The 24,723-nt window shown below is 38.4% G+C and overlaps 1 protein-coding gene across 1 annotated transcript in view; it reads right to left on the reverse strand.

The window, feature by feature from the left end:
- The window catches only part of arsib (arylsulfatase family, member Ib), a 185,173-nt gene extending 162,452 nt beyond the window's left edge, over positions 1-22,721 (reverse strand). Inside the window, exon 1 of the mRNA XM_055180341.2 lies at positions 22,279-22,721. Within this exon, the coding sequence (XP_055036316.2) occupies positions 22,279-22,625 (347 nt within the window). The 5' untranslated portion in view covers positions 22,626-22,721. The remainder of the gene's footprint in view (positions 1-22,278) is intronic.
- Between the last annotated feature and the right edge of the window lie 2,002 nt (positions 22,722-24,723).

The following is a 24,723-nucleotide window of genomic DNA, read 5'->3' on the forward strand; positions in this document are numbered from 1 at the left end:
TCACATGGCTCTACTCTACGGCGTGAACCTGCTGAACCTGCAGACTCCTCAGTAAACCTACAAGACTTTTATGTTTGACGTGCTCTCCGTTGTATAATTCTGTGAAATGACAGAGGGCGACTCGTGAGTAATTGTTCTCAAAATCATCAAAAAGCAGCGATGAGAGAAAGTAGTTTGCCGAATAATTTGTCAAACACTCGTCTCGTGAGAAGTAAATACGTGGATTTTTTCCACATATAAACTGATTAGGTTGTTGGTCGACGACACATGAAAAAGTTTTTATGATGTTCATAAGGCTGACATGACACATTCATAATCATGACATGACCCGTGTCATGAATATGAAGAAGATTTTATGGACGTTTATGACAACTGCCATTAAGTGTCATTTGTTCAATTATGTCATTTCATTTTTAATGCAAAGATGACATTGTTTGAAATGTCTTTGTTATGACAACTTGACATTAACCCATACATCATAACTTGTCATGACAACTTGACTTTAATCAAGACAACATTACTGACCACTTTGTACCAGTGATACAAATTGAATTTGTCATTAAAATGTCATTAGGCCTAAGTGTTAATACTCTGTTAGTTTTATAACAGCATCATGAATATTCTTCAGTTCATAATGTTTATTTGACTGAGTATTAATAATATTTGACATAGTATCAATACTTAATGACATTTAAATCACAGTTTGATGTAATGTTAATCCACAAAGGTAGTTTCTTAAGTTTGATAATTATTGTTTATGATTTATAACAAGTTGTGTTGTATTGGTTTATGTGTCAAGTTGTCATAACAAAGATATCTCTAACAATGCCATCTTTCTATTAAAAATTACATAATTGAGTAAATGACACTTAATGGCAGTTGTCATAGATGTGAATAAAATCTTCTTCGTGTTCATGACACGTGTCGTGTCGTGATTGTGAGTGTGTCATGTCGGTCTTGTGCACACCCCTTCAAGTAAAGTGTTACCAAGTTTTTTTTCTAGTTTTTTGTTTCCTACAGGGCAGGGGAAAGCAAGAGGTACGTAAAATAAAATGAAAGTTTCTAAGCAGTTGCACACATCTAAATGCTTTTTAGCATTCAGAAATAGACCCAGATAGATTTCAGCCTAATAGGGATACTTGCACAGAATCACCAATTTCACATGTATTTTCTGTATTTTCAAAATACAAAATACTGTATTTGTATTTAAATACATTTTTCCTCACAGTATTTTGTATTTGTATTTAAATACATTTTTCAACACAGTATTTTGTATTTGTATTTGAAATACATTTCCATGTATTTATGCCCATCTCTGGTCATACAGTAAGACTAACGTTATCTCTTACCATTTGTACGTTAGGTGAACTTCATCCACGACGATAGCTACCCATTACGTTGGCTTGAAAAATATCGGAGCCTAGCATATCCCTCCACTTATTCAGCAGTCATGATTCCAGGCTTCCGAAAAGAAGCTGGCAACGACCGCTAATTATATCCATCTCGTCGTGCACGCCGAGTTGCATCGCCATGATACCCATTTCAGTTGCTTCTTTAACTTTGTCCTCCATAGAAAGGACGGCGAAAACATAAACAAATGCCTTGATCGCGTTTCACTGTTCCTCTTTTTAAATCAATGCTCTGTCGATATCTTTTAGAACAGACTCAATGTCAGAATCCACACATCTGAATTCACCAGCGGCAGCCATTTCATTGTAAACAGATTGAACACACGCGCTCTTTGGTGACGTGGTTGATACGTTACTGTTGATCATCTGTCCATCATCGTATAAAGCCCGCCCTCACAATTTGATTCGTCGGCCGGTTTTGGTATTCGCATAGTAGCTCCTCAACGGTGAATCCCCAGACCGATCTTCCCCGTTTTTCAAATGTGGTGGGCGGGGCTAAGATCGGCTGGCACCCAGGCTAGACGACTACATTAGTTTAAACGAATCCACCCCACAAGACTGTTATTATAAACACGAACCTCGATTAAAGGGGAGAGGGGGTGGTGTAGCTACAATTTACAACAACATTTTTAAAGTAAACCAAAAATCTGAACTAAAATTTAAATCATTTGAACTAATGTTGTTAAATATGGAAATAACTGACCGTAACAACAAACAGCTTTCTTTTGCCTTAGCTACAATCTATAGACCTCCAGGCCACCATGCAGATTTCCTTAAAGAAATAGCAGATTTCCTGTCTGAGCTTGTAGATAAAGTTTATCACTGTAGATAAAGTTCTTATCGTTGGTGATTTTAATATCCATGTGGATAAGCCAAAAGATGCATTAGGACGTGCGTTTATGGATGTTCTGAATTCTCTCAACATTAGACAAAACGTGACAGGGCCAACGGATACTCGTAAGCACACATTAGACTTAATTCTGTCACTCTGACTCAATATGTGACCAGTCACGGAAAGTAGGGACACAAGTCGGATCTGGGGCATTTTGACAGATTCTGAAAGTGCAGTTTCTAAGCTTTCCAACGATGTGTAACACGTGGAAATCTGATAAGATTTGGAGAAGTTGTGGCCATTTGAATATAGGAACTCAGAAATACTCAAACCGAGAAAATCGAGACGAAAGGGACTCTTCTTTCCAACTGAGGGAGACAATAGGGCTCATTTACATCTCATTTAGCTAAGCCATACCCCCTGTAAAGCCGTTTTGAGATACAGATGTTATAGCATAATATGCTATAGTATTTTATAACCAAATAACAACATGCAAAAATAAACATGACTCTTTTTACCTTTGTGGGGATCACAAGTCGAATCCAGTCTGTTTCAGATTATCCAATGACCATATATAGATTGTTTACATCCGATTTCGCATGAATGTCTGGTAATACAATATAAAATACAATCTGAAGACTATTTACAACGTAACATGTAAGGGTATATGAGATTACACTCCGTTAAACACATGAACCCGCCTTCAAAGTTTGTATTTTAAATAGGGAGGGAGGTAGTATCATAGATCATCCAAACAGCGCCGTCGAAAACGTGAAGTCCTTTAGGGATGTAACCAATCGCTCGCTCGTTCCTCCATCAGCCAATAACTTCATGGAAAATATTGATAGACAAAGCATGTAGCCAATTATATAAAGACAACGATCTCTGTGTAACTTCTGTGTGTTTGGACTCATGCTGCGCTGCAAGAACTGACATAGAGTTGACATCAAAGTACCGCGAGAGCGAGTCGAAACTAAACTACTCCACAAGATTTCTTGAAGAGCTCTCGCGGTACTTTGACGTCATCCGACTGCGGCACCGCATAAAGTCAGTGACGCGGCTGACGTACGATGCGGCTGACTGTTATTTGTTCCGCCCCAGCTTCTTTTATTTTTCTTTTGTTTTGTGTGCCAGAGCTTTACAGTCTGGGGAGATGCACGCTATAAGTTTGAAAAAAAAAAACTTAGCAAACATGTCTGATGAACAGGGCAGCCGCGTCACTACAGTCACGTGACTTCACGCTCGAGCCGGAAGAGAAGACAATGCTGAATAAAGTCGTAATTCTGCTATTTTTTGACCAAACTGTATTTCCGATGCTTCAACACAATCTAACTGACCCACTGATGTCACATGGACAACTTTGATGATGTTTTTATTACCTTTCTGAACATGGAAACCATAACGTTACATAGATTTTCAATGAAGGAGATAGAAAGCTCTCGGACTAAATCTAACGATAAAACATCTTAAACTGTGTTCCGAAGATGAATGGAGGTCTTCCGAGTTTAGAACGACATAAGGGTAAGTCATTAATTGCATTATTTTCATTTTTGGGCGAACTATCCTTATTTAGTAGTCACGCTGTTCCCTTTGGGGGCGGAGGCGAAAACACAAGCTTATCCAGTATGTAAATATACACAGACAATGACCCCCCCCGCTGCATGCTAGAATCGCCGGAAAAACAAGCCTATTTTAACCGCAAAATGTACACTTTTAAATATACAAAAACTGCTATCTCAAACATGGAGAGGCTTCTTTGTGATCTCAACTAACAGATTCTGCAATAAAACAAAAATCACAAATTTTGAAAAAAACCTTTGTTTCTCATTTTCTCGAAACTTGTGCTGCCGACTTGTGTCCCTGGTTTCCGTGACGGGTCACATATTAATGACATTGAAATATTACCTCAGAGTGATGCAGTTTCTGACCATTACCTTGTGTCATACACTGTACTTCTAGATAGGATCACTCAATCCACAACATGCTACCGACTAGCCAGAACAATAATTTCGACCACTAAAGATTTATTAACACTCTTCCAGACCTGTCCCAAATGAAACATGTAGCAGATAACTGTGACGATCTAGATATTGTAATAGAAAACATGAACAATGGCTGTTCTAACAAATTGGATGCCGTTGCTCCCATTCGAAAAAAGAGAATCAAAGAAAAACCGCCAGCTCCATGGTATGACCATCACACCGCAGCCCTTAAAACGGCAGCTAGAAAAATGGAAAGAAATTATAGAAGCACAAAGTTAGAGGTATGGCGTGCAGCATGGAAAGAGAGTGTTAAACACTACAGACAGGCTATTAAAACCGCCAGATCTACCTATCTTAGCAAGCTTATAAATGAGAATCATCATAACCCTCGTTTCCTCTTTAGCACAGTTGCGAAACTGACTAGAAACAAAGAACAAACAGAAACAATAGTAAACTTCAACACAACAGTAATGATTTCATGAACTTCTTTTCTAACAAAATTACGGCTATTATGGAAAATATTGTAGCTACCCAAGCAACCACCACTCTACCCATTAGTTCACTTAACACTAGATTACCATACGAACATTTTGACTCATTTAATCCTACTACAATAGATGAGCTTTCTAAACTAGTCACATCATCCAAATCATCGTCCTGTATATTAGACCCCATTCCCACAAAACTACTTAAAGAGGTATTCCCTGTAGTGTCAACCCTGGTACTAAATATCTTTAACTCATCGCTAGAAATAGGATACGTTCCAACAGCTTTCAAACTAGCAGTTATTAAACCGCTGATTAAAAAACCACAGCTTGATCAGGGAGAGCTTAATAACTTTAGACCAATCTCAAATCTCCCTTTTCTTTCGAAAATATTAGAAAGTGGCAAGCCAGTTACGCACATTGTTGACAAATAATAGTACATATGAAAAGTTCCAATCAGGATTCAGGCCCCACCATAGCACAGAGACAGCGCTGCTTAGAGTTACAAATTACCTCCTATTAACATCCGGTAGGCGGGGAGGGGACCAGAGCATATTACATTGTCTGACATTTTTTTGCAATTTCACACATCTCCTTAATAGTATCTTTGGTGATTTCCGACTGGCGGAGCCTGGTGTCATTGGTGCCAGCGTGAAAACTTCCGCTTAGCATGAGCCATCACTTTAAGTTTGGATCTAATGTCAGACGTTCTGGCTCCCGGTATACAGACGACTATGGTGTTTGGTGCCTCAATGTTAGTGTTCCTGAGTATAGAATCTCCAATGACCAGGGCACTTTTAACAGGCATTTCAGCTGGTGTACTGCTTAGGGGATCGAATCTGTTAGAAATTACTGTATGGGTCTTAGAAAGACGCCGTATATGACTATGCCGCCTGACAGTCACCCAGTTAGTCCGCCGACTTGACTCTGATGTCGGAACTGACCCATGTGTATTTTGATAAACACCGTGCGCGCTCGATACAGTATTTGTAATATTTACATTCGCATCTGATGTCGGAACGGAGCCATTAGTCTTTTCGCTCAATACAGTATTTGCAACAATAATATTAGCGGTTTTGCTATTCTCAACTAGTGTTCGGATGCATGATTCTAGTTCAGCAACTTTCTCAGTCAACCTTACTGCTGATAATGCTGAACACATCGTGCATCGGAGCTCCATCGAGTTCATCACCTAAATCATTTTTTCTTACTATCTTATTCCTATTTATATAATATAACTTATTAGTTTATCCTAGGAATACTTTACCGTGACGATTATTGAGCAGTACTACCACGTGAAACTATTTATCACTAATAAACACCCAGTGTTAACATATAGCCCGCTAGCATCAACCAAAGGTGCCGGCTGAACATAGCATTTTCCGATCTAATGGCGGATTCATCTGATATATGCTTTTCTGACCTGTCCTCACCTGAGCGGGAAGCTGTGGAGGAGTTGATACCCGGTTTTAGCAGATCCAACGCGAGGTACAGCGCCCACTTCACCCTGACTCCGGACGTTCACAAGCGACCGAGGTGTGCAAAAAGCGAGCACCCCACGCGATGCAGCTTCACGGACCGTGAACGGGTGAACGGAGACGCCATCGCCCAGCATGAAAGCGATCGGGAAGCTGTGGAGGGGCCGCTGCCCGGCCATCGCAGATTCAGCTTGCCCCACATCACCCTGGCCCCAGATGTTTGCAGGCGACCGAGGCATGCAACAAGCGAACACCCCACGTGATGCAGCTCCGCGGACCGCGTTTAGGTAAACGAAGATGCCATCTCCCAACATGAAAGCGGTAAGACTCCGCTTGTAATTGTAACATGTACTACTTGCCACACGTATAGTTTAGCTTCTGCCGTTAGCATAGATGGGTTTACATGCACTAAGTGTATTGAAGTAGTAATGGGCGTGTCTGCTAAGTTACCACAGAAATCATGAAAGTATAAACGTGCAGCCTTTGACACAATAGATCACACAATCTTACTCAATAGACTAGAAAACTATGTTGGTATTAGTGGTCAGGCGCTAGCCTTGTTTAGGTCATATCTAACCAATCGCTATTACTTTGTTTATGTAAATGAGGAAGAGTCATATCACTCCCTGGTTAAATACGGTGTACCGCAGGGATCAGTTTAAGGTCCCATCCTGTTCTCGTTATATATGTTACCCCTAGGAGACATTATCAGGAAACATAACATAAGTTTTCACTGCTATGCGGATGATACCCAGCTTTACATCTCCTCACATCCCAGCGAAACACACACGTTTTCTAAGCTAACAGACTGCATTAGCGATGTAAGTGACTGGATGGCAAATAACTTTCTTAAGCTCAACTCCAATAAGACACTAAGAGATACTTATTATTGAACCGAATCGCTACTAATATGTCAGATTACAAGTTGCACATAGATGGCGGCACTGTGGTGCCACCTTACACGGTTAGGAACTTAGGTGTGATGTTCGACAGCAACTTATCCTTCGATAGTCATATCGCCAACGTCTGCCGCACAGCATTCTTCCATCTTAGAAATATCTCAGAAATACGCCATATACTGTCTACATCTGACGCAGAGAAGCTTATCCATGCTTTTATGACCTATAGAATAGACTATTGTAACTCGCTACTCGGGGGATGCCATGCAAATCAGGTAAACAAGCTTCAGCCAGTTCACAACGCTTCTGCAAGGGTACTTACTCGATCTAAGAAGTATGACCACATAAGCCCAATTCTGGCATCTTTACACTGGCTACCAGTTAAATATTGCATACAATTTAAAATATCACTAATCACCTACAAAGCTTTAAATGGCCTAGCACCCTCATATCTTAGAGAATTATATCAGAATACAATCCATCACGCACACTACGGTCGCAAAATTCTGGTCTCTTCATTATCCCTAGACTATCAAAAGTGTCTAAAAGTGGAAGATCCTTTTCCTACTTAGCCCCTAAGCTCTGGAATGACTTACCAACCTATGTCCGAGAATCAGACACAGTCGATAATTTTAAATCTAGACTTAAAACTTTTCTCTTCAACAAAGCATTTGCATAATTTGTCTAGCAAAGATACTTAACTCGCAATAGTTATTTTTACGAAACAAAGCACTCACGGTCATAACACAGACCAACCAAATAAATAAATAAAAACCTTATCAGCATGAACACTTCAAAATGAATTGCATTAAATAGTTTGCCACCGTTTGGGTTGGCACGTATGGTCGGGTTGCGATTTTGGCACTTTCGTGTGTCTTGTGAATAGTATGCCATACAGACCCGTTTGCCACTGAACCTGCATTAATGACGACAGTGGGGCCTCCAGCCTTAGTCAAACGGGTTGGCACATATGGTCGGGTTGGGAATTTGGTACTTTCTTGTATCTTGCGAAAAAGTATGCCATACAGACCCGTTTGCCACTGAACCTGCATTAACGACGACAGTGGGGCTTCTGGCCTTAGTCAAACGGGTTGGCATGTATGGTTGGGTTGCGATTTTGGCGCTTTCGTGTGTCTTGTGAATAGTATGCCATACAGACCCGTTTGCCACTGAACCTGCATTAACGACGACAGTGGGGCCTCCAGCCTTAGTCAAATGGGTTGACACGTATGGTCAGGTTGCGATGTTGGCGTTTTCTCGTAGTCTTGTAAATAGTATGCAATATAGACCCGTTTGCCACTGAACCTGCATTAACAACGATAGTGGGGCTTCCGGCCTTAGTCAAACGGGTTGGCACATATGGTCGGGCTACGATTTTTGCGCTTTCGCGTGTCTTGTGAATAGTATGCAATATGTGAACCTGCATTAACGACGACAGTGGGGCTTCAGGCCTTAGTCAAACGGGTCGACAGGTTTCATTTTCCCTTAACCCTCTGGGGTCTAAGGGGTTTTTAGGGCCCTGGGGAAGTTTTGACATCCACTGACATTTGTGCTTTTTTCAGTTGCTTAAAAACATATTAATGGCAAAAGTCTCATAACACTGCGTTCAGCACAAACTGGGCTACAATATCATATAATCAACATGTATGTACATGTTTGTATTTTTGAGAGAAAAATGTTTATGCGTGGTTTTTGAAAAAGCAAAAATTTTAAGTCACTGATATAAGTCCACAAAACTAATTCTAAACATGTTTTCCCAAGACTTTTCAAAACAGGATCTAGTAGTCTAGAGTTTTTTCTTCAAAATGATGTGAAAATCATTCGGCCTACTCGTTCACATAAAGCAAGATATTGATTTAGAATTTCTAAGACACTTTTGCTTGGGAAAGGCTGTATGCGTGGAGGCGGGGAAAGCTCCTGAATAATCAGTGATTGACAGCTGAGAAACAAAAGGGTTGCATAATGAGCCACATGAGCCTTGTGGTGATGTTCAACAGGAATGTAACTTTCTCTGTAGTAAAACCATGATGGTTTACTTTTCAATTTAAATGTAAATACACACACAATATATATATATATATATATATATATATATATATATATATATATATATATATATATATATATATATATATATATATATATATATATATATATTACATTAATTTCACATGTAGGCTATAAGTTACCTTTTAAAAACCATAGTAGCCTAATCAAAGTGAACACAGGGTTTGTGTGCAGCAAAAAGCTCAAAAGAACAACTGCCTATCGTTGTTTGGACTCTTAGTTGTGTTTTTGTAATCATTATATCATTATAGTAGAAACACAACAAGGGACAAGCATGATAAACTTGCACGATAAACTTGCTCAATGTTTGTTTACAGCCGCCGCCATTACCTCACGTGTTGCTCATGAAAGCAGTCGGCTTGTTCGACTTCATGCGGCGCTGCAGAGATCGACAGCCGGGTGACGTCAAACTACCGCGAGAGTGATCCGCGAAATTATATGGAAGAGGTTGCTTTTAAATCGCTCTCGCGAAACTCTGACGTCATTCGGCTGCCGGTTCTTGTGGCGCCGCATTGAGTCGAACAAGCCTATTAACTTATGTGTGCACAGAGTGATCCTGTATTTAATAAACGTGCTGTGCGGAGATATATGCTTAGACGCAACTAAATAAGGATTGTACTGTTTGCAGTCGCGTATTTTATAAGAATACCAAAAACCGCGTCGATTTCCTGACTCGCGTGTTTGTGCATGCGTTTCCCATCGCGTGAACTGTTTGACGGAAGACAAAGAAAACACTCGCGTCTGGAGATAGTGACACACATACGCAAGTAAATAAGGATTGTACTGTTTTCAATCGTGTATTTTATAAGAATACCAAAAACCGCGTCGAGTTTCCTGACTCGCGTGTTTGTTTATGTGTGTTCCCCTCACGTGAAATGTTTGACGGAAGAACAATGAAAACACTCGCGTCTGGAGATACTGACACACATAACGTACGCAAGTAAATAAGGATTTAGATGTCATGTTTTGGTGCAATCGGATGAAACAACAAGGAATAGAGAGACTGGGTTGTGGACTGGATTGCGTAAACATTGACTGCAGGAGGCACAAGTTATGCATATGGATGTCTCTGCTCATTCACTTCAATGGCGCGGGGGCGTGGCGATCTCTTCTCATTACAGATAATCAGGTAACATTAGAAAGATGGTCCCTCTCCTACTTCTCATACAGTTTACACCGAATGACAATATATGTTTTCGATCTCACTTACATCATTTAAAAGCTGACATTCCAAGCATTATGTAGACATTTATCTTTTGTTTATATGACATGTATGTGTGAAGTTACAGTTAATTTTCTGACGCGTTTCTGAAATGGCTTCACTGAGGGAGAGAGAACAAAACGCGCATCATGTTTATTTTCTTAATTTTGCGAAAAGCACAACATTCTGTTTTTATTGGGAGTGGACAGAAAAAAAACTAGACACTTTAACGTTTTAAATGATGTATAAATCATATATGTATGTCCAAAATCAGCAGAGTTATCTAAGTCTCTTTACGGAGTGATTGAAAAATAAAGAGTTGGCGGCGCCCGCGCCGCAGCCGACCCCAGAGTGTTAAAGATCGAAAGGTGACCCTTAGTTACCATATATACCTTTGCATTGGGCCCCCAATTTGCTAAATCCTCAACTGTGGATAACATAATTATGCCACAATAGTTAGTCTGTCTGGAACTAAGCTGATTTAAACCACATCACTGTGTGACACTTGCATTACATGTGAACGGCCCCTTATGCTAATATGATTTTGTTTTTCTCTCCCTGTCTTGTCCTCGACCCGAGGACAATGAGACAAACAGACCCAATTCCGGTAAATGTGAAACTCAGCACACCTCTGATCTACTGGCCGTCCTTCAACGTGATGCCCAGCTGATGCCTGACCAACGATCACCGGCAGAACACGCTTAATCTCCTTATCCGTTTATATGTGTGTATATTAGTGATGCAACAATACACTTAGTTTACGGTTCAATACATATTTCGGTTCTTGTTCACGGTTCGGTTTCGGTTCTGATGCCTTGGACTATTAAAGTGTTTTTAATTATTCTATGCTTAGGTAACAGGAACATTGAGATGTTAAGAAGAAAAAATACTGGTTTAATTGCGGTTCTCTTTATTTTATATAAATGCAAAAATCATCATATTTCTAGTGTATTGATACAATAATATAAGATATAATTAAATAAAGACATATAAAAATGATATCCTATTCAAACTGGGGAACATGTGAATTCATTACATTACATAAATTGGCCATTTTATTTACCTGTACTTAGTAAAATAAACTTTACATTGTAAATGAAGGCTATACCTTACTGCACTATACTGTTAAATCCAACATCATGCTGTCTGTGTAGAAACCAAAAATGCGTTCCTCAATCAAGATTACTGGTGGGATTTATTTTAGCATCATGCGCATTCTCTTCTTGAGTTAAACTTTTTCAACTTGCGCAGAAGACGTGTTTGAGGCAAATAACGCGCGTTTGCATCAATAACAAGCCCAATTTGCGTTATGCGCATTGCCCCACACGAATTTGCATCTTTACATTGATGTTGTATGTAATCTACACCCGCAAATAATTAATCCACACCTCAGATTTAAAAGACAGTTGTGCTGCTTCTTTTTGTTGTCGTACTTCTGTTGGGTGTGTGCGCACGCGAATGAAATCTGACACCAGCATTGCAAGCAGAGTTCAAGCAGAGTTTAACGCAGCTAGCAGCTAGCGCACAGTGACTGGATATCAACTCGCTGTGGCGTTTATAAGCGTGCAGATCACGCGCATGCGCACATTAACAAAAGAGCAGGGAATGTAAATCTGACAGATTTAGATGGATAAACCGAAAAACCGCAATTCACCTGCGCGTATTGGACCGTGGGGGTCGAACCGAACGGTTCAATAATGTATTGAGAATTGTGGCATCCCTAGTGTCTATATATATCTCCTATGGGTGACCCCGAATAGTCGAAGATTCGATGCATCGATAGGAGAAGCCTGATTCGACTACCAATCTCACAGTCGAATCGTCGCAGATGTGTTATGAAATGAGGATCATTCAATTTTGGCCGTATATGGGTGCACACATTATCTGATTTCACATATAACAGCTTTCTCACAATATATTAATATACAGCATTATATGATAATGCTGCAAATAATATGTGAAGTAACAGCTTTCAATAAATATTTTTAAAATGCGTTAATAAATCCAGCAACCCGGACTACACGGAGGTTTCTTCGTTAATAAACCATTGCCTCTTTGTTTCTACATTTAAAAGACAAAGCTGGCAATTATATTATGGCTATACTTTTCTATTCTTTTAATAATTTATTTTATTTTATTTATAAATCACTCTGGGTTATCTGATTTAACTATTTGGCTTGTGTTTTGTTTCTGTGCACTTGAGGCATTTTGCACATTTTTTTATTATTTACAGTCACAATCACAAATTATTTGTCATTTCTCATTTGTCGGGGTTTTTTTGGTTCATGATTGCTTTGACGCGCTATATCTCCAAATTAAATAAAAACACTTAATTGTAGCCGGGGTTTCCAAGGCTTTTTAGGTTTAGTTATCAAAATGTATTTTTGTGTGATGTTCTGTAGATCGTGGCTTTAAAATGTTATGAAGAATAAATAAACAAATGTTGCCTTATATATTTTACCTTAAAAAAAATATATATGGGTCAAAGACGAGACGTCACCATTTTGGTGTCCGCATCAAATATAATTTACAAAAGTGATTTTACATACAAAAAAAACATATAAAATGCAAGTAAAATGTCTACTTTTATGTTTCAAATAACTTTTGTGAAAATACAATGACCAAATATGAGTTTAATAATGCTCCAAAGTGTAAAATCGTCATTCAGCGTAATGGTCCGGACTATGATTTTACTAATACATTTTTAAATAAACGTATAAAATACCATGTTAAAAAATATATTTGCTTCCTTGGCATGTTCACATAAGTGTTGGCTGTTTTATATTAATAGGACTATGTGTTATTTTTTTCGTTAAATATTGAAACAAATAGGTGACTTTTGTCCCGAATATGCAGTTTGTCAGAGGTCATTCAGTGTAACGGGATCAGGAAACCATTTTGAAATTAAATAAACAAACAATACTCATCAAGCAGTCTGTGACATCATCAAAAGGACCCCTGAAGACCATCTGTTGATTCAGCAAGGTAAGTTTATTGCTCTTAAATATTTGATAATTTCACCTTTTCATAGTGTGGTATCTTGAGTTACAAAAACGACTGTCATTCAGTGAAATGCAAAAAAACACTTTTATTGTTAGATTTTTTGAAAAATAAGTAGATGTTGTGAATAATGATGATAAACCTTTCTGGTCAAGTTCACTGTTTGATATAGGTATCTAGTTGTTAACTTCTAATATTAGCTTAAGTAAAAGTTTCGTCATTCAGGGTAATGTTTTGTCATTCGGTGTAATGCAAATTGTATGTTACACCACAGTGTCATCCATTACACTGAATGATAGTGTCACTGTTTAGATAACATTTTTAGCATTTTATTTCTATTTCAGATAAATGAGGGATGTTTAGCACAAAAAAATATATCAAACTTTATCAATATTAATGTTTTAATGTATTTTTGTCGTTTTGGTACTGATTTCTTTTAGATGCCCACAAACAAAGAGAAAGTTTCTAGGCACTGGCAGAAAGTTAATGCAGACCCAGTAGCTAGGGCAATGCATTTAGCAAGGATACGAGAAAGGTATTGAGGAGTGCAATGTAAAAATAATAGGGCTGGGTTTAAAAAGATAGATTTCCCCATTTTAATCAATTCTAATTTTGAAGAAACAAAAGTGATTTGTAAATCCCAATAATCAGTCTATGCTGTTTTCAGCTGATGTTAATCAATATCAAATTGATTTGAAATTGAATCAAACCGTGAAATTTGTGTCCAAGCCTAGCCCTACAGAATAATAGTTTACTGCTGTTTTTAGATAGAGACTCCACCCTACCTATACCACAAGTTAAAGGGATAGTTCACCCAAAAATGAAAATTTGGTCATTATTCACTCACTCTCATGTTGGTAAAAACCTGTATGATTTTTTTTTTGTTCTGATAAACACAAAGGAAGATATTTTGAGTAATGTTTGTAACCAAACCGTCCGTGGACCCCATTTACTTCCATAGTATTATTTTTAGTATCATAGTATGGGGTCCACAAAAGGTTTGGTTGCAAGCATTTCTCAAAATATCTTCCTTCCATTTATGCGGGTTTGAAACAACACGGGGGTGGGTGGATGATGACAGAATTTTCATTTTTGGGTGAACTATCCCTTTAAGAGAGGCCACTGAGGGGATTCTCCGCCCATAATACAAATCCTGATAACATGTCATTTATGTTGCCAAACAGAAAGTATTTTTAATTAATAACACGTTTTATATAGATCTGTGTCAATAATTACATGGAATCTGTATTTCAGCAACCAGAGAAGAAAGCAAGCTGCCTTGGCTGCAAATCCTGATCAGCTGTCAATCAGGAATTTATCAGATGCTGCAGCTGAGAAGAGGCGAAAGCAATGGCGGAAAAATCAAAGAAAACACAGGGCAGAAGCTAAATGTATAAGGGCAGTTCTGGATCTTATTATACAGTATTACCACCTGTTCAGTTAATTTTTACGAATATGATATGCATTATGGAATAAAAATGATTATTAATTTCAGCATCTACTTCTGTGATTTGTTAAGGAATAAAATGATACAGAATATTCAAAACATTGCAATAATGGAAAAATGACACTATTTTTGTCAAAAATGTCATTCAGTGTAACAAACCATGGTCATTCGGTGTAACACATATATTTATGTAGAAATGAAACAATATACTTATTCTGAGCTGTACTTATTAAAAAATGTATAATAATGTGTGATCCTTCAAAATTTTTTATTTAAATTGATTTTCACTTCCTTACAAAAACTTCTTGCTGACAAATGGGTAAAACCTAATGGTTTAAAGGATATTGGCGAAGTAAAATGCTTTAAAATGACAAATAGTTAGTATTTTGTGTCTGCACTGTGATCTATAAATAGAGTCTTGTAATGTGTCATCAAATAATAGTTTTTCTAAAAATGTCTGATAATATTTTTTGCATAAAAATATTGTTACACTGAATGACATTTTAGTTGGTGTCTTCTGTACAATTCCAGTAAAAATGTATGGTAGTAATTATTTTTTGCTCAGAAAAACATAAAGTTAAACAGGACATATTCTAATGTATGTGAAATAGACTAAATTTAAAGCTCTTTTACACTTTAATTTTTTTTATGCTTTAAACCCCCTTTTCGTCTTTGACCCATATATATATAAATGCATCGTCAGTTTTGTCTTTGTTCATCACTTGAAAGACAGGTTAGTTCAATTTAACAGAAAGTTGTTTATGTGTGCTGCTTGTGAAAGAAAATAAAAGTTACCAATTTGTACCTTGTCTAGACCCATGCAGACAGATATGATTCGACTATCGGTCGACTATGGAAAGATTCGACAATTCTGATTCGAATATGTAAATCCTTAGTCGAGGACACCCCTAATATCTCCCAAGGGTTTTTTCCTCCTAGGACTTTTTTATTTACTCGGCTAAAAAGCCTGGGTTTTTTTTCTCCTAGGGGGTTTTTCAACCCAGGGAGGCAGCCTTCTTGGGCTTAACTTAGCTTCCTCTTCTAGACGTTACATTAGTAATACGCTCGCTTATAATGTTCAGTCATAGCCACAACAAATTTAACTGCTTATGCTATTGTGTATTATGTAATGCTATCTGACGTTTTTCTGTGCTTTTCACTGCTTCTATTAATGTAAAGCTGCTTTGAAACAATTAACTATTGTGAAAAGCGCTATATAAATAAAATTGAATTGAACTGTTTAGATTTTGTCCGACTGGCATTCAGAGGGCATCGAGAAGAGTCAGGCACCGTACGCTGAGGTGTTCCCAGCACCCCTGAAGAGACCAAAGGGCAAAACGGGTGCATCTAAAAGCTAAGCTTAGACAGATTGAGCCATAAATGTCTTTCTGTGGCTACAAGAGCTCCCATCGATCTCCCCACAGCTCCAGCAGTTCCTTCAATAGCCCTGAGCAACACATCCGTGACTCGACAAAGTATCAGACGTACCCCCTGCCTCTTCATTTAAAATTTTCAGCATCTCTGCTTTATACGCTTGCAGGATAGCTTAAGTGTGCAGAGAAGCCCCAGCCTGCCCTGCCAATTTATATGCTTTGCCCACTAGTAAAGATGTTACCCTGACCGTTTTAGTGGGAAGCGTAGGCGAACCGTGAGGAACACACGGCTCAGCACTAGTGATGCACGATACATCGTTCCGATGTCAAAATAGGGCCAATGTGAACAGGCCAATAATCATTCCTGTGTATTTGACGTGTGTGTAGGAGATGTGAGTGTGGGGGTGAGGATGCTTGTTTTTGCACGAGCGCATAAGTTACACGTGTGTGCTGAAGCAGGTTCTGTCGTCTGCCTGGTCATTCTTCAAAGTGTCTGAACCAGTCGATCGCAAAGGCAATGCCGGTAGATCGCACATAAGTTAACTGTGTATCCTCATGCTGCTCCATGCCTCTACGAGCTTCGAAAAACCGAGCGTGAAATTAGCATGGTCTTAGAGTAATTGTGAATCACGTAAGTCTTTTTGAGTTGCTGTGCCTTTCTTCTCAAATGTCTTTTTATAAATCTTATGTGTGTGTGTGTGTGTGTGTGTGTGTGTGTGTGTGTGTGTGTGTGTGTGTGTGTGTGTGTGTGTGTGTCTGTGCCTGGTAATTGTCCCCACAAAGATAGGAATACCAGTGTTTTTGTGACCTTGTGGGGACATTTTGATGTCCCCATGAGGAAAGAAGCTTATAAATCAAACAGAATGATGTTTCTTGAAAATGTGAAGTAGTAGAAGGGTTTCTGTGATGGTTGGGGTTAGGGAATGGGGTAGGTAAGGGGAACCTCTTGTAGCCCAAGACAGCTTGCCCACTGAAGCTAAGCAGGGCTGAGCCTGGTCAGTACTTGGATGGGAGACCACCTGGGAAAACCAGGTTGCTGCTGGTAGTGGTGTTAGTGAGACCAGCAGGGGGTGCTCACCCTGTGGTCTGTGTGGGTCCTAACACCCCAGTATAGTGATGGGGACACTATACTGTCAAAAAAGCACCGTCCTTCAGATGAGACGTTAAACCGAGGTCCTGACTCTCTGTGGTCATTAAAAATCCCAGGATGTCCTTCGAAAAGAGTAGGGGTGTGCCCCGGCATCCTGGCCAAACTTGCCCATTGGCCTACTAATCATCCCTCATACTAATTGGCTATATCACTCGGTCTCCTCTCCACTAATAAGCTGGTGTGTGGTGAGCGGTCTGGCGCAATATGGCTGCCGTCGCATCATCCAGGTGGATGCTGCACATTGGTGGTGGTTGAGGAGATTCCCCCGTTCATATGTAAAGCGCTTTGAAAAGCGCTATATAAATGTAAGGTATTATTATTATTATTATTATTAACCCTTTATGGGGCAAGTGACCATATTTAGTCACTTCCGCACACATTCAAAGTGCCCTCCACCTGCCTTCATTTGAAGTAATAGAGTCATGTAGTTTTCTCTCAGCCAAAGGTGAAAAATATTGTTACATTTTTTTAAAGAATGTCCTGTAACATCCCCCATTAGCTTTCTGAGGTTAAAAATTAGAATTTCCAAAGATTTCAATGAGTGCCCTATAAAGGGTTAATAGAATATACAGTTTGTACAGTATAAAATGCATTAAGCCTATGGAATGTCCCCACAAAACATGGAAACCAGAATGTGTGTGTGTGTGTGTGTGTGTGTGTGTGTGTGTGTGTGTGTTCACGCACACGAGCGAGCGAACGAGGTAGAGTGAGAGGAAGCGTTGTGCTGATTTATATGCTTCTGATACTATTGTAATTTTCTTTTTGGTTTGTTTCACTAAACCGTATCTCCGCTATTTAAAACAGTACTCAACATGTACTCTAGGATTTTTTTAAACTCCTCAAAAAAATAGAGTAATGGTGACTAGAGCCCGACCGATATGCGTTTTTTTGGGCCAATGCCGATACAGATATTAGGGAGTAAAAAAAGACAGATAACGATATATCGGCCGATATCTTTATGTGTATATTATAGTTCAGTAGACATATACTGCTGTATATTATACTACAGTACTGTACATAGAATACACTATATACTTCAACATAATATACTGTATATGAATAAATACAATTAAATGCAATGATCACTCACAAATGTGGTGATCCAACACTTATATTGATGTGACAAAGATATGTAACAATAACTTTATTATCCAAAATTAGTCGGATATCAGTGCACTAAACAGTAAACTTGACTTATTATAAATAACTTTAAAACACAAAGAGAACAAAATACATAAAACTTGCATCATTTGCAATTTTGACAAGAACGTTATAAAGAGAAACTTATGAAGTCATTGATTATTAGCTTTAAAGTAAGTTGTGTACTTCACAAATTTGTTAGCCACTCACCGTTACGAAGACAATGCTTGATGGAGCACATACTAATGTACGCTATGTTTAATGTTGTGCACAACGTTTTTATAACACAAACCCAGGGTTCCGTGCAAACTTTAGACTTTTATAAAACTAAAGCGTCTTCGCTCCGCCTCTTTTATTTAGCAAGGGGGTAGAGTTGCGCGAGCTTATTGAATCAATTGCTCTGAAATTAGCATGTTAACTAACAACACAAGCAGCAGTAATCTCATATAGTGATATATAAGTGCACGGCTACGGGTAGTTTAAACGTGTCATTTCTCCGTCTCGCGTCATTTCTCCCGCTTGCGTTTTAACTCGCAAGTCGACAAAGAGACGGATTAAAAACACCAAATGTAAACGGGAATGCGTCTCTCTTGTCCATTTATAATCCAATTGACCAAAGCGTGTCTTAATACCAGGTGTAACAATGTTGTGAAGAAGACACTGCGTGACTGCTTCCATGCCACCTGAACTGAGAGACTGACTGAAGTGAAGGGGGTGGGGGATTGGATGGTGTCACTACAGTGAGTGACCTGGGTCGCCATTAGCAACCAGTATGGCGCACTCTGCTGGACAAACAAGTACTTACATCTTTCAAATGCATTTAATGTGTTCTGTAACAAACGTTCATATCGGCGCATATCTGCGGCTTATACGCCGATACAGATATATCTGCGACATGCTCATATCGGCCGATAAAATCGGCAAAACGATAAATCGGTCGGGCTCTAATGGTGACAGCCCTTAATCCAATGTAGAGATATATGCAGTATAGTCCACGCATTTAAAGTGTTTTTTAGCATGTAGATCTTGTCGGCTTTATCATTTTAAAAGTAGATCACCACACAAAAAAGTCTGGACACCCCTGCTGTATGCAATGAGAGTGAGGGCCGGGTGATGCGAGGGGGAGTTCGGGCCAAATTGTTCAACACAACCAATTTGATCACCCACTTAAAAAATAAGCATCCCGAAGCTTACAAAGAATATGGGAAATCAGCTAATTGATGACATTTTGCACATGGCTAAAGGTGCCCAATCAGTCATTTCTGGAAATAAATTATTAAAGTTAAAAAAGTGTTTTGGAAAATAGCACTTTATTTGATTATTATAAAAATGTGTTTTCTATACAGAGACATATCGGCATAACAGACAAGAGTCATATCGGTTATCGTTATCGCCAAAATTTTCACATCGGTGCATTAGGGGTGGGCGATAAACCGGTAGACATAATTAACCAGTAGAAATTTGTCAACCGGTAGAGATTTTGGACTATCGTTTCTATCAAGGTTACGCGCCCACGTCACGCTCCTGTGAGCGTGGCCGCAAAACGTAACGTTTGTACACGTATTTAGTTTTAAAACAAGTTATTGTAAGCCATTGAAACACAGACAACAGATCTGTAAGCGTGCGTTCTTTCTGTGTGTCAGGAGCGGACACGTCGCGCAACCGCTGATCTTTCTGTCTGTGAGGAGCGCGCAAGTCGCGCGACCGCTGCTCATTAAGCTCGTGAGCATTTTTCCGCTTTATTGGCCTTAAATACACATATGCGTCAAAATTCACGTCTTTGCAAGCATCCTCATCATTAACACAACCAGTTAGGTCTTAAGAGAAAGTAAACAGCTTAAAGAGAAAGCGCATGTTTAACAGTGTATTGGATCTGGACTTTGGTCTTAAAGGGGAAGTTACATAATTTTGCTCCTGTCTGTCACTCCTGTTAATCAAACAGCATTGAGAGAAAATCTTTCACTGCTCCGGATTAAATCACTTTTCTACCTTAAATAAAAAAATATATAGGCTTATACATACATGCATAATTATTTATTATCATTCTTATGTCATTGACTGTTTATCTTCAGTGAGCTTGAGTTTTGTTTGTTTTTATCTTCTTTCTATATGTTTTTTGTGAGAATTATGAAAATTTCTATGGTATTAAAGATTTAAACCTTTATTATAAACTGCCGTGATACATATCGTTATCATGATATAAAATTAATCCTATCGTGATAGAAGATTTTGGTCATATCGCCCACCCCTACGGTGCATCACTACTCAGCACCCTCCTCAAAGAGCGGAGCGGCATCGCTTCACAATGTACGCAAGGGCTGTAAATCCTCTGAAGGGCTGACCGTGCTTGTTGTGCCATGGGACACATAACTAAAAGATGATGCAAGTCCTCGGTCGTTATGAAGCGAGGACAGGGAAGTCACACTCTGAAACTTTGCTTGGACATGAAAGACACACATGCTTGCTGAGGCACAAAACGCTGAAGCCAGCATTGCCGAATGCTCTTTTTATAGCTTCCTGGTTCCCATGGAAAATAAATAAAAGTGGAAATAAATAAATGTATAAACAAATGTGGAAAAATAAGAAAATGTATACTCATATTTTCTTGTTCTGTATATATTCTGTATGTATTTTTGTTTGTTTACATTTCCTCATATATTTATTTATTTTGTCAGATTTGGCCCTCCATATCATGTTTTGTGATGTAAACAATGTGTCATCCTCAGAGTAAAAAAAATGCATTTACATTTGTACTATTTTTAATTTCACATTCATATAGCCAATTTTAGCGTTAATCTAAAAAGCTTTACATTTGTTTATAATTTGAGTACTTCTTAAATTTTAGCTGTGACAGCCAGGTCCTATTTATATTTTCAATGTTTTTATTAATACATATAAAAATATTTTGCTCATCTTCCTTTGATATGTTACAAACAATGTGATTTTTAAACGATTAATGATGTGTGTATTTTCTCCATTTCAAGTAAGGATCAGATGGCAGGAGAGATTATTGTGAGGACAACATCTTTCAGAAGTCTAAGAAACCACAAAGTTTCCTTTGCAGGAGACAAAAGATATCTTTGACTTAAAGCTTAAAGTGATTGGTTACATTTTATGTAGTTTCCAAAGATCCCACGCATAATTAAGCTGCACAGTAAAATGATCAGAAATGGCAATGGGAATAAAGAATGAATAAGGACATCCCTTCAAATATCAATGAGCACTTTTTACTCTGTAATGGTATAGTGGTCATTTTTTATAGACCATTTATTATTAATACATAATATATTTTGTTTCAAAATGTTTGCATTTTTCCTGACAATTACACTGTTTTCGGTTATTATCTTACATTTACCCACTTGCAAATACATATTAATCTATTCCTGTTGTCTAAAGCTTTAGCTGATGGCTAAAGCCAGTGGGTGAGTTGGTCTATCAGCCTAAAACGTGGCTAAAACTCCTTTAAAACCAGCTACGCCAGCTTAATCAGGTTGTGAAACCAGCCAACCAGCTGATCTGGCTTTGTATGCTGCATTTGGCTACATTATGTTTATTTTATGTAGTACCATAGGAACACCGTGTATTTTACATCTATGATGTTGTCTTGTAAACAACTATTTGACAATGTTATTTTGGTTATAATATAATGTAAAAAAACACAAGATATGTTTAACTTTATGAGAAAATGTTAAACTCCTGAACATTTTTTTTTTTGCATTTGTAACCTTTCTTTTACACACAGGTCTCTTTCACCAAAACAATGTCATCTTCACACTGTAAAAAATATATGAATAAGATATGGTTCAGAGAATGACCTGCCCGTGATGAGCTGGCTGCGGGACGGGGTGCACAGCGGCTGAACATAGTAATTTTCTAGTATGACTCCTTCTGCCGCCAGTTTGTCCAGCGTCGGACTGTGGATGTCCCTGCTGTGATAACCGATGTCATTGAAGCCCTGGTCATCCGTAAGGATGAAGATAATATGCGGGGGCTGTTTAGGTTTTAAAGGAGCTCTTTCAACTCGAAAGCGCTCGACGTCCATATGGTTCGGTCTCGTCCGTAGCCGTAACGCGGAGGTTTGTAGAATAAGTATGTAAAGTGCAGAGAGCACGAATAATGCCATCCGCTTTAGATAGAATTTAACCTCTTCTCGAGTGCTCATTAGTTTAAAGAGAAGTTAGATAAAGACTTGCGACAAACCATGTAATATCGTATCTGCGTGCTGAACTACGGGACGGGCTAAAGTTAGCAACGTGGCGTAGCAAGATAAAACCATATATTTATAGCCAAGGTATGTATATTTCACACCTAATTTTCTGGGCATCTAATGGCACCTGTTTTACACCCTACATATGCTACTAACATTAAATAAATTTACAAAAAATACATTCAAAAATGATTTTATTTTAAATAGATGATAAAAGTAGCTTGTGGCTTTAGTGGGTATGATCATAAAAAATTCACAGCTGTTTTGAAAGTTAAAGGATGAGGCATTCAGCAGGGTTATAGAGAAACCTGACCCGACATATGTGCTTTCAACAAGGCATGGAATAAGAAAGTGCTGCAAAACAGATTAGCCTACTACAGTTTATTCATCCTGACAATATGAATCAGGGTCAGAAAAGTCATTACAGCAGATTGAGTTGCGTAATATTCGGTATCATAAAAAATGCCTACTTACGCCGTGGGCTGTGAAAATCGCACCAGGTCTTCCGTTAAGTTTTCGCAATTCATGCAGAATCACAAAAACAAAACAAAAATAACACATCTGCGACTGCAAGCAATTAACGTGCAGACTGGGACAATGCAAAGATCAGCTTTGCAAAGAGGCTTGTGTTTGTAGTGCTCACTTCATTTGAGGTAAGTCATCATTTTTCAGCCCTGCTAGATAAAATTATAAAGCCTCGATTGTATGAACAGTTTGACCCCATGCTGCGCGCGCACCCGATAGTCATTCAATGTTTACAAACCTTGAAGGGGTCTATTCTGTCCGTAAAAGCTTAATTAATAATTGCCTTAACACACAGGCCAATGGTTTAAAACAGTGTGAAAACCTTGAACAAAATGAAATTTCCATTGCACTTAAAACATAAAAAAAAACATTTCCACTTTCACCCCTCTTTTAATCAGCTATAAGGATAAAGACTTGCATAATCAAAAAGAATAAAAGAGAGAACGGACGCGCTGTTAAAATTTTGGCGGGGTGCGCGTCAGGCTACACTGAGCTACGTACATAACTACGGCATAGACCTTATGCACAACTATAACTTGCACTTTAGTCCCCATGATCAGGAAGTCACGATCAACTTTATACTTCTGGGTTATGACGTATTTCCAAGTGAAACAGATGCTGTGTCCGAAACCACCTACTTCCATACTATATAGTGGGTACAATAAACTTTGTCTGAAAAATAAAAGTTGTGTTCTGCTATTGTTTCTGTCAGTCTCTCTCAATTATTGTTAAATGTTTCTTCGGGATCTGTGGTGCACACGTGTGTGTTTTAGTTCTTTTTTTTGCTGGCATGATATACAGTATAAACAATAAACAACAATTATGTGTACAGTATTTATGTGTACATCATTGCATGTTATAAAGTTACACTGTAAAAAAAATCAGTAGAAATTGCAGCTGGGTTGCCGGTAATTAGATTTCAAAGTATGTTATTTACTGGCAACATTTTGTTCAAAGTTAAATGAACATGTAACATTTACAAGTCTTTGTCTTTACAGAGTAAAACTAAAAAAAGCATTAAGCATCTCTATTATTAAATAATTGTACATTGAAGTTATATTAATAATGTAATTATTGTTTATAATGTTTGCAGTTTTTAACTAATTTCTGTACCGGTCAGGGGATCTCTGGATAATCCGTAATTCGTTTGTAATTATAAAACGAAAAAATAACGTTTTTCTGTTTTTTGTTTCAAAACGAAAAACCAAATAACCGTTCTTGGTGTCAGAATAAAAAAAACAATTAAAAACGTCCCGTTTTTCGTTTTTTGGCGATCATTTTATTGTTATTCCTTTTTAAACAAAAAATAAAGAGTGTCTTTGAACTTCAGTCAATTCATTTTTCGTTAATTGCAAGTGGTGCCCGCTGCAGAGCCAAATGGGCGGAGCTGGAGTTCTAGCGAAGTGGGGCACCCTCGCTGGATCTAGTGGGCTTGGCAGCATCAAATGCGCAGGTGCAGATAGAGTTTGTTTAAACTTCCTGTACAGCCTGTATCAAGTACTCTTGAGTATTGCACGGGAAGAAAACG

The sequence above is a fragment of the Misgurnus anguillicaudatus genome, chromosome 9 (assembly GCF_027580225.2).
Source record: "Misgurnus anguillicaudatus chromosome 9, ASM2758022v2, whole genome shotgun sequence".
Lineage (NCBI taxonomy): Eukaryota > Metazoa > Chordata > Actinopteri > Cypriniformes > Cobitidae > Misgurnus > Misgurnus anguillicaudatus.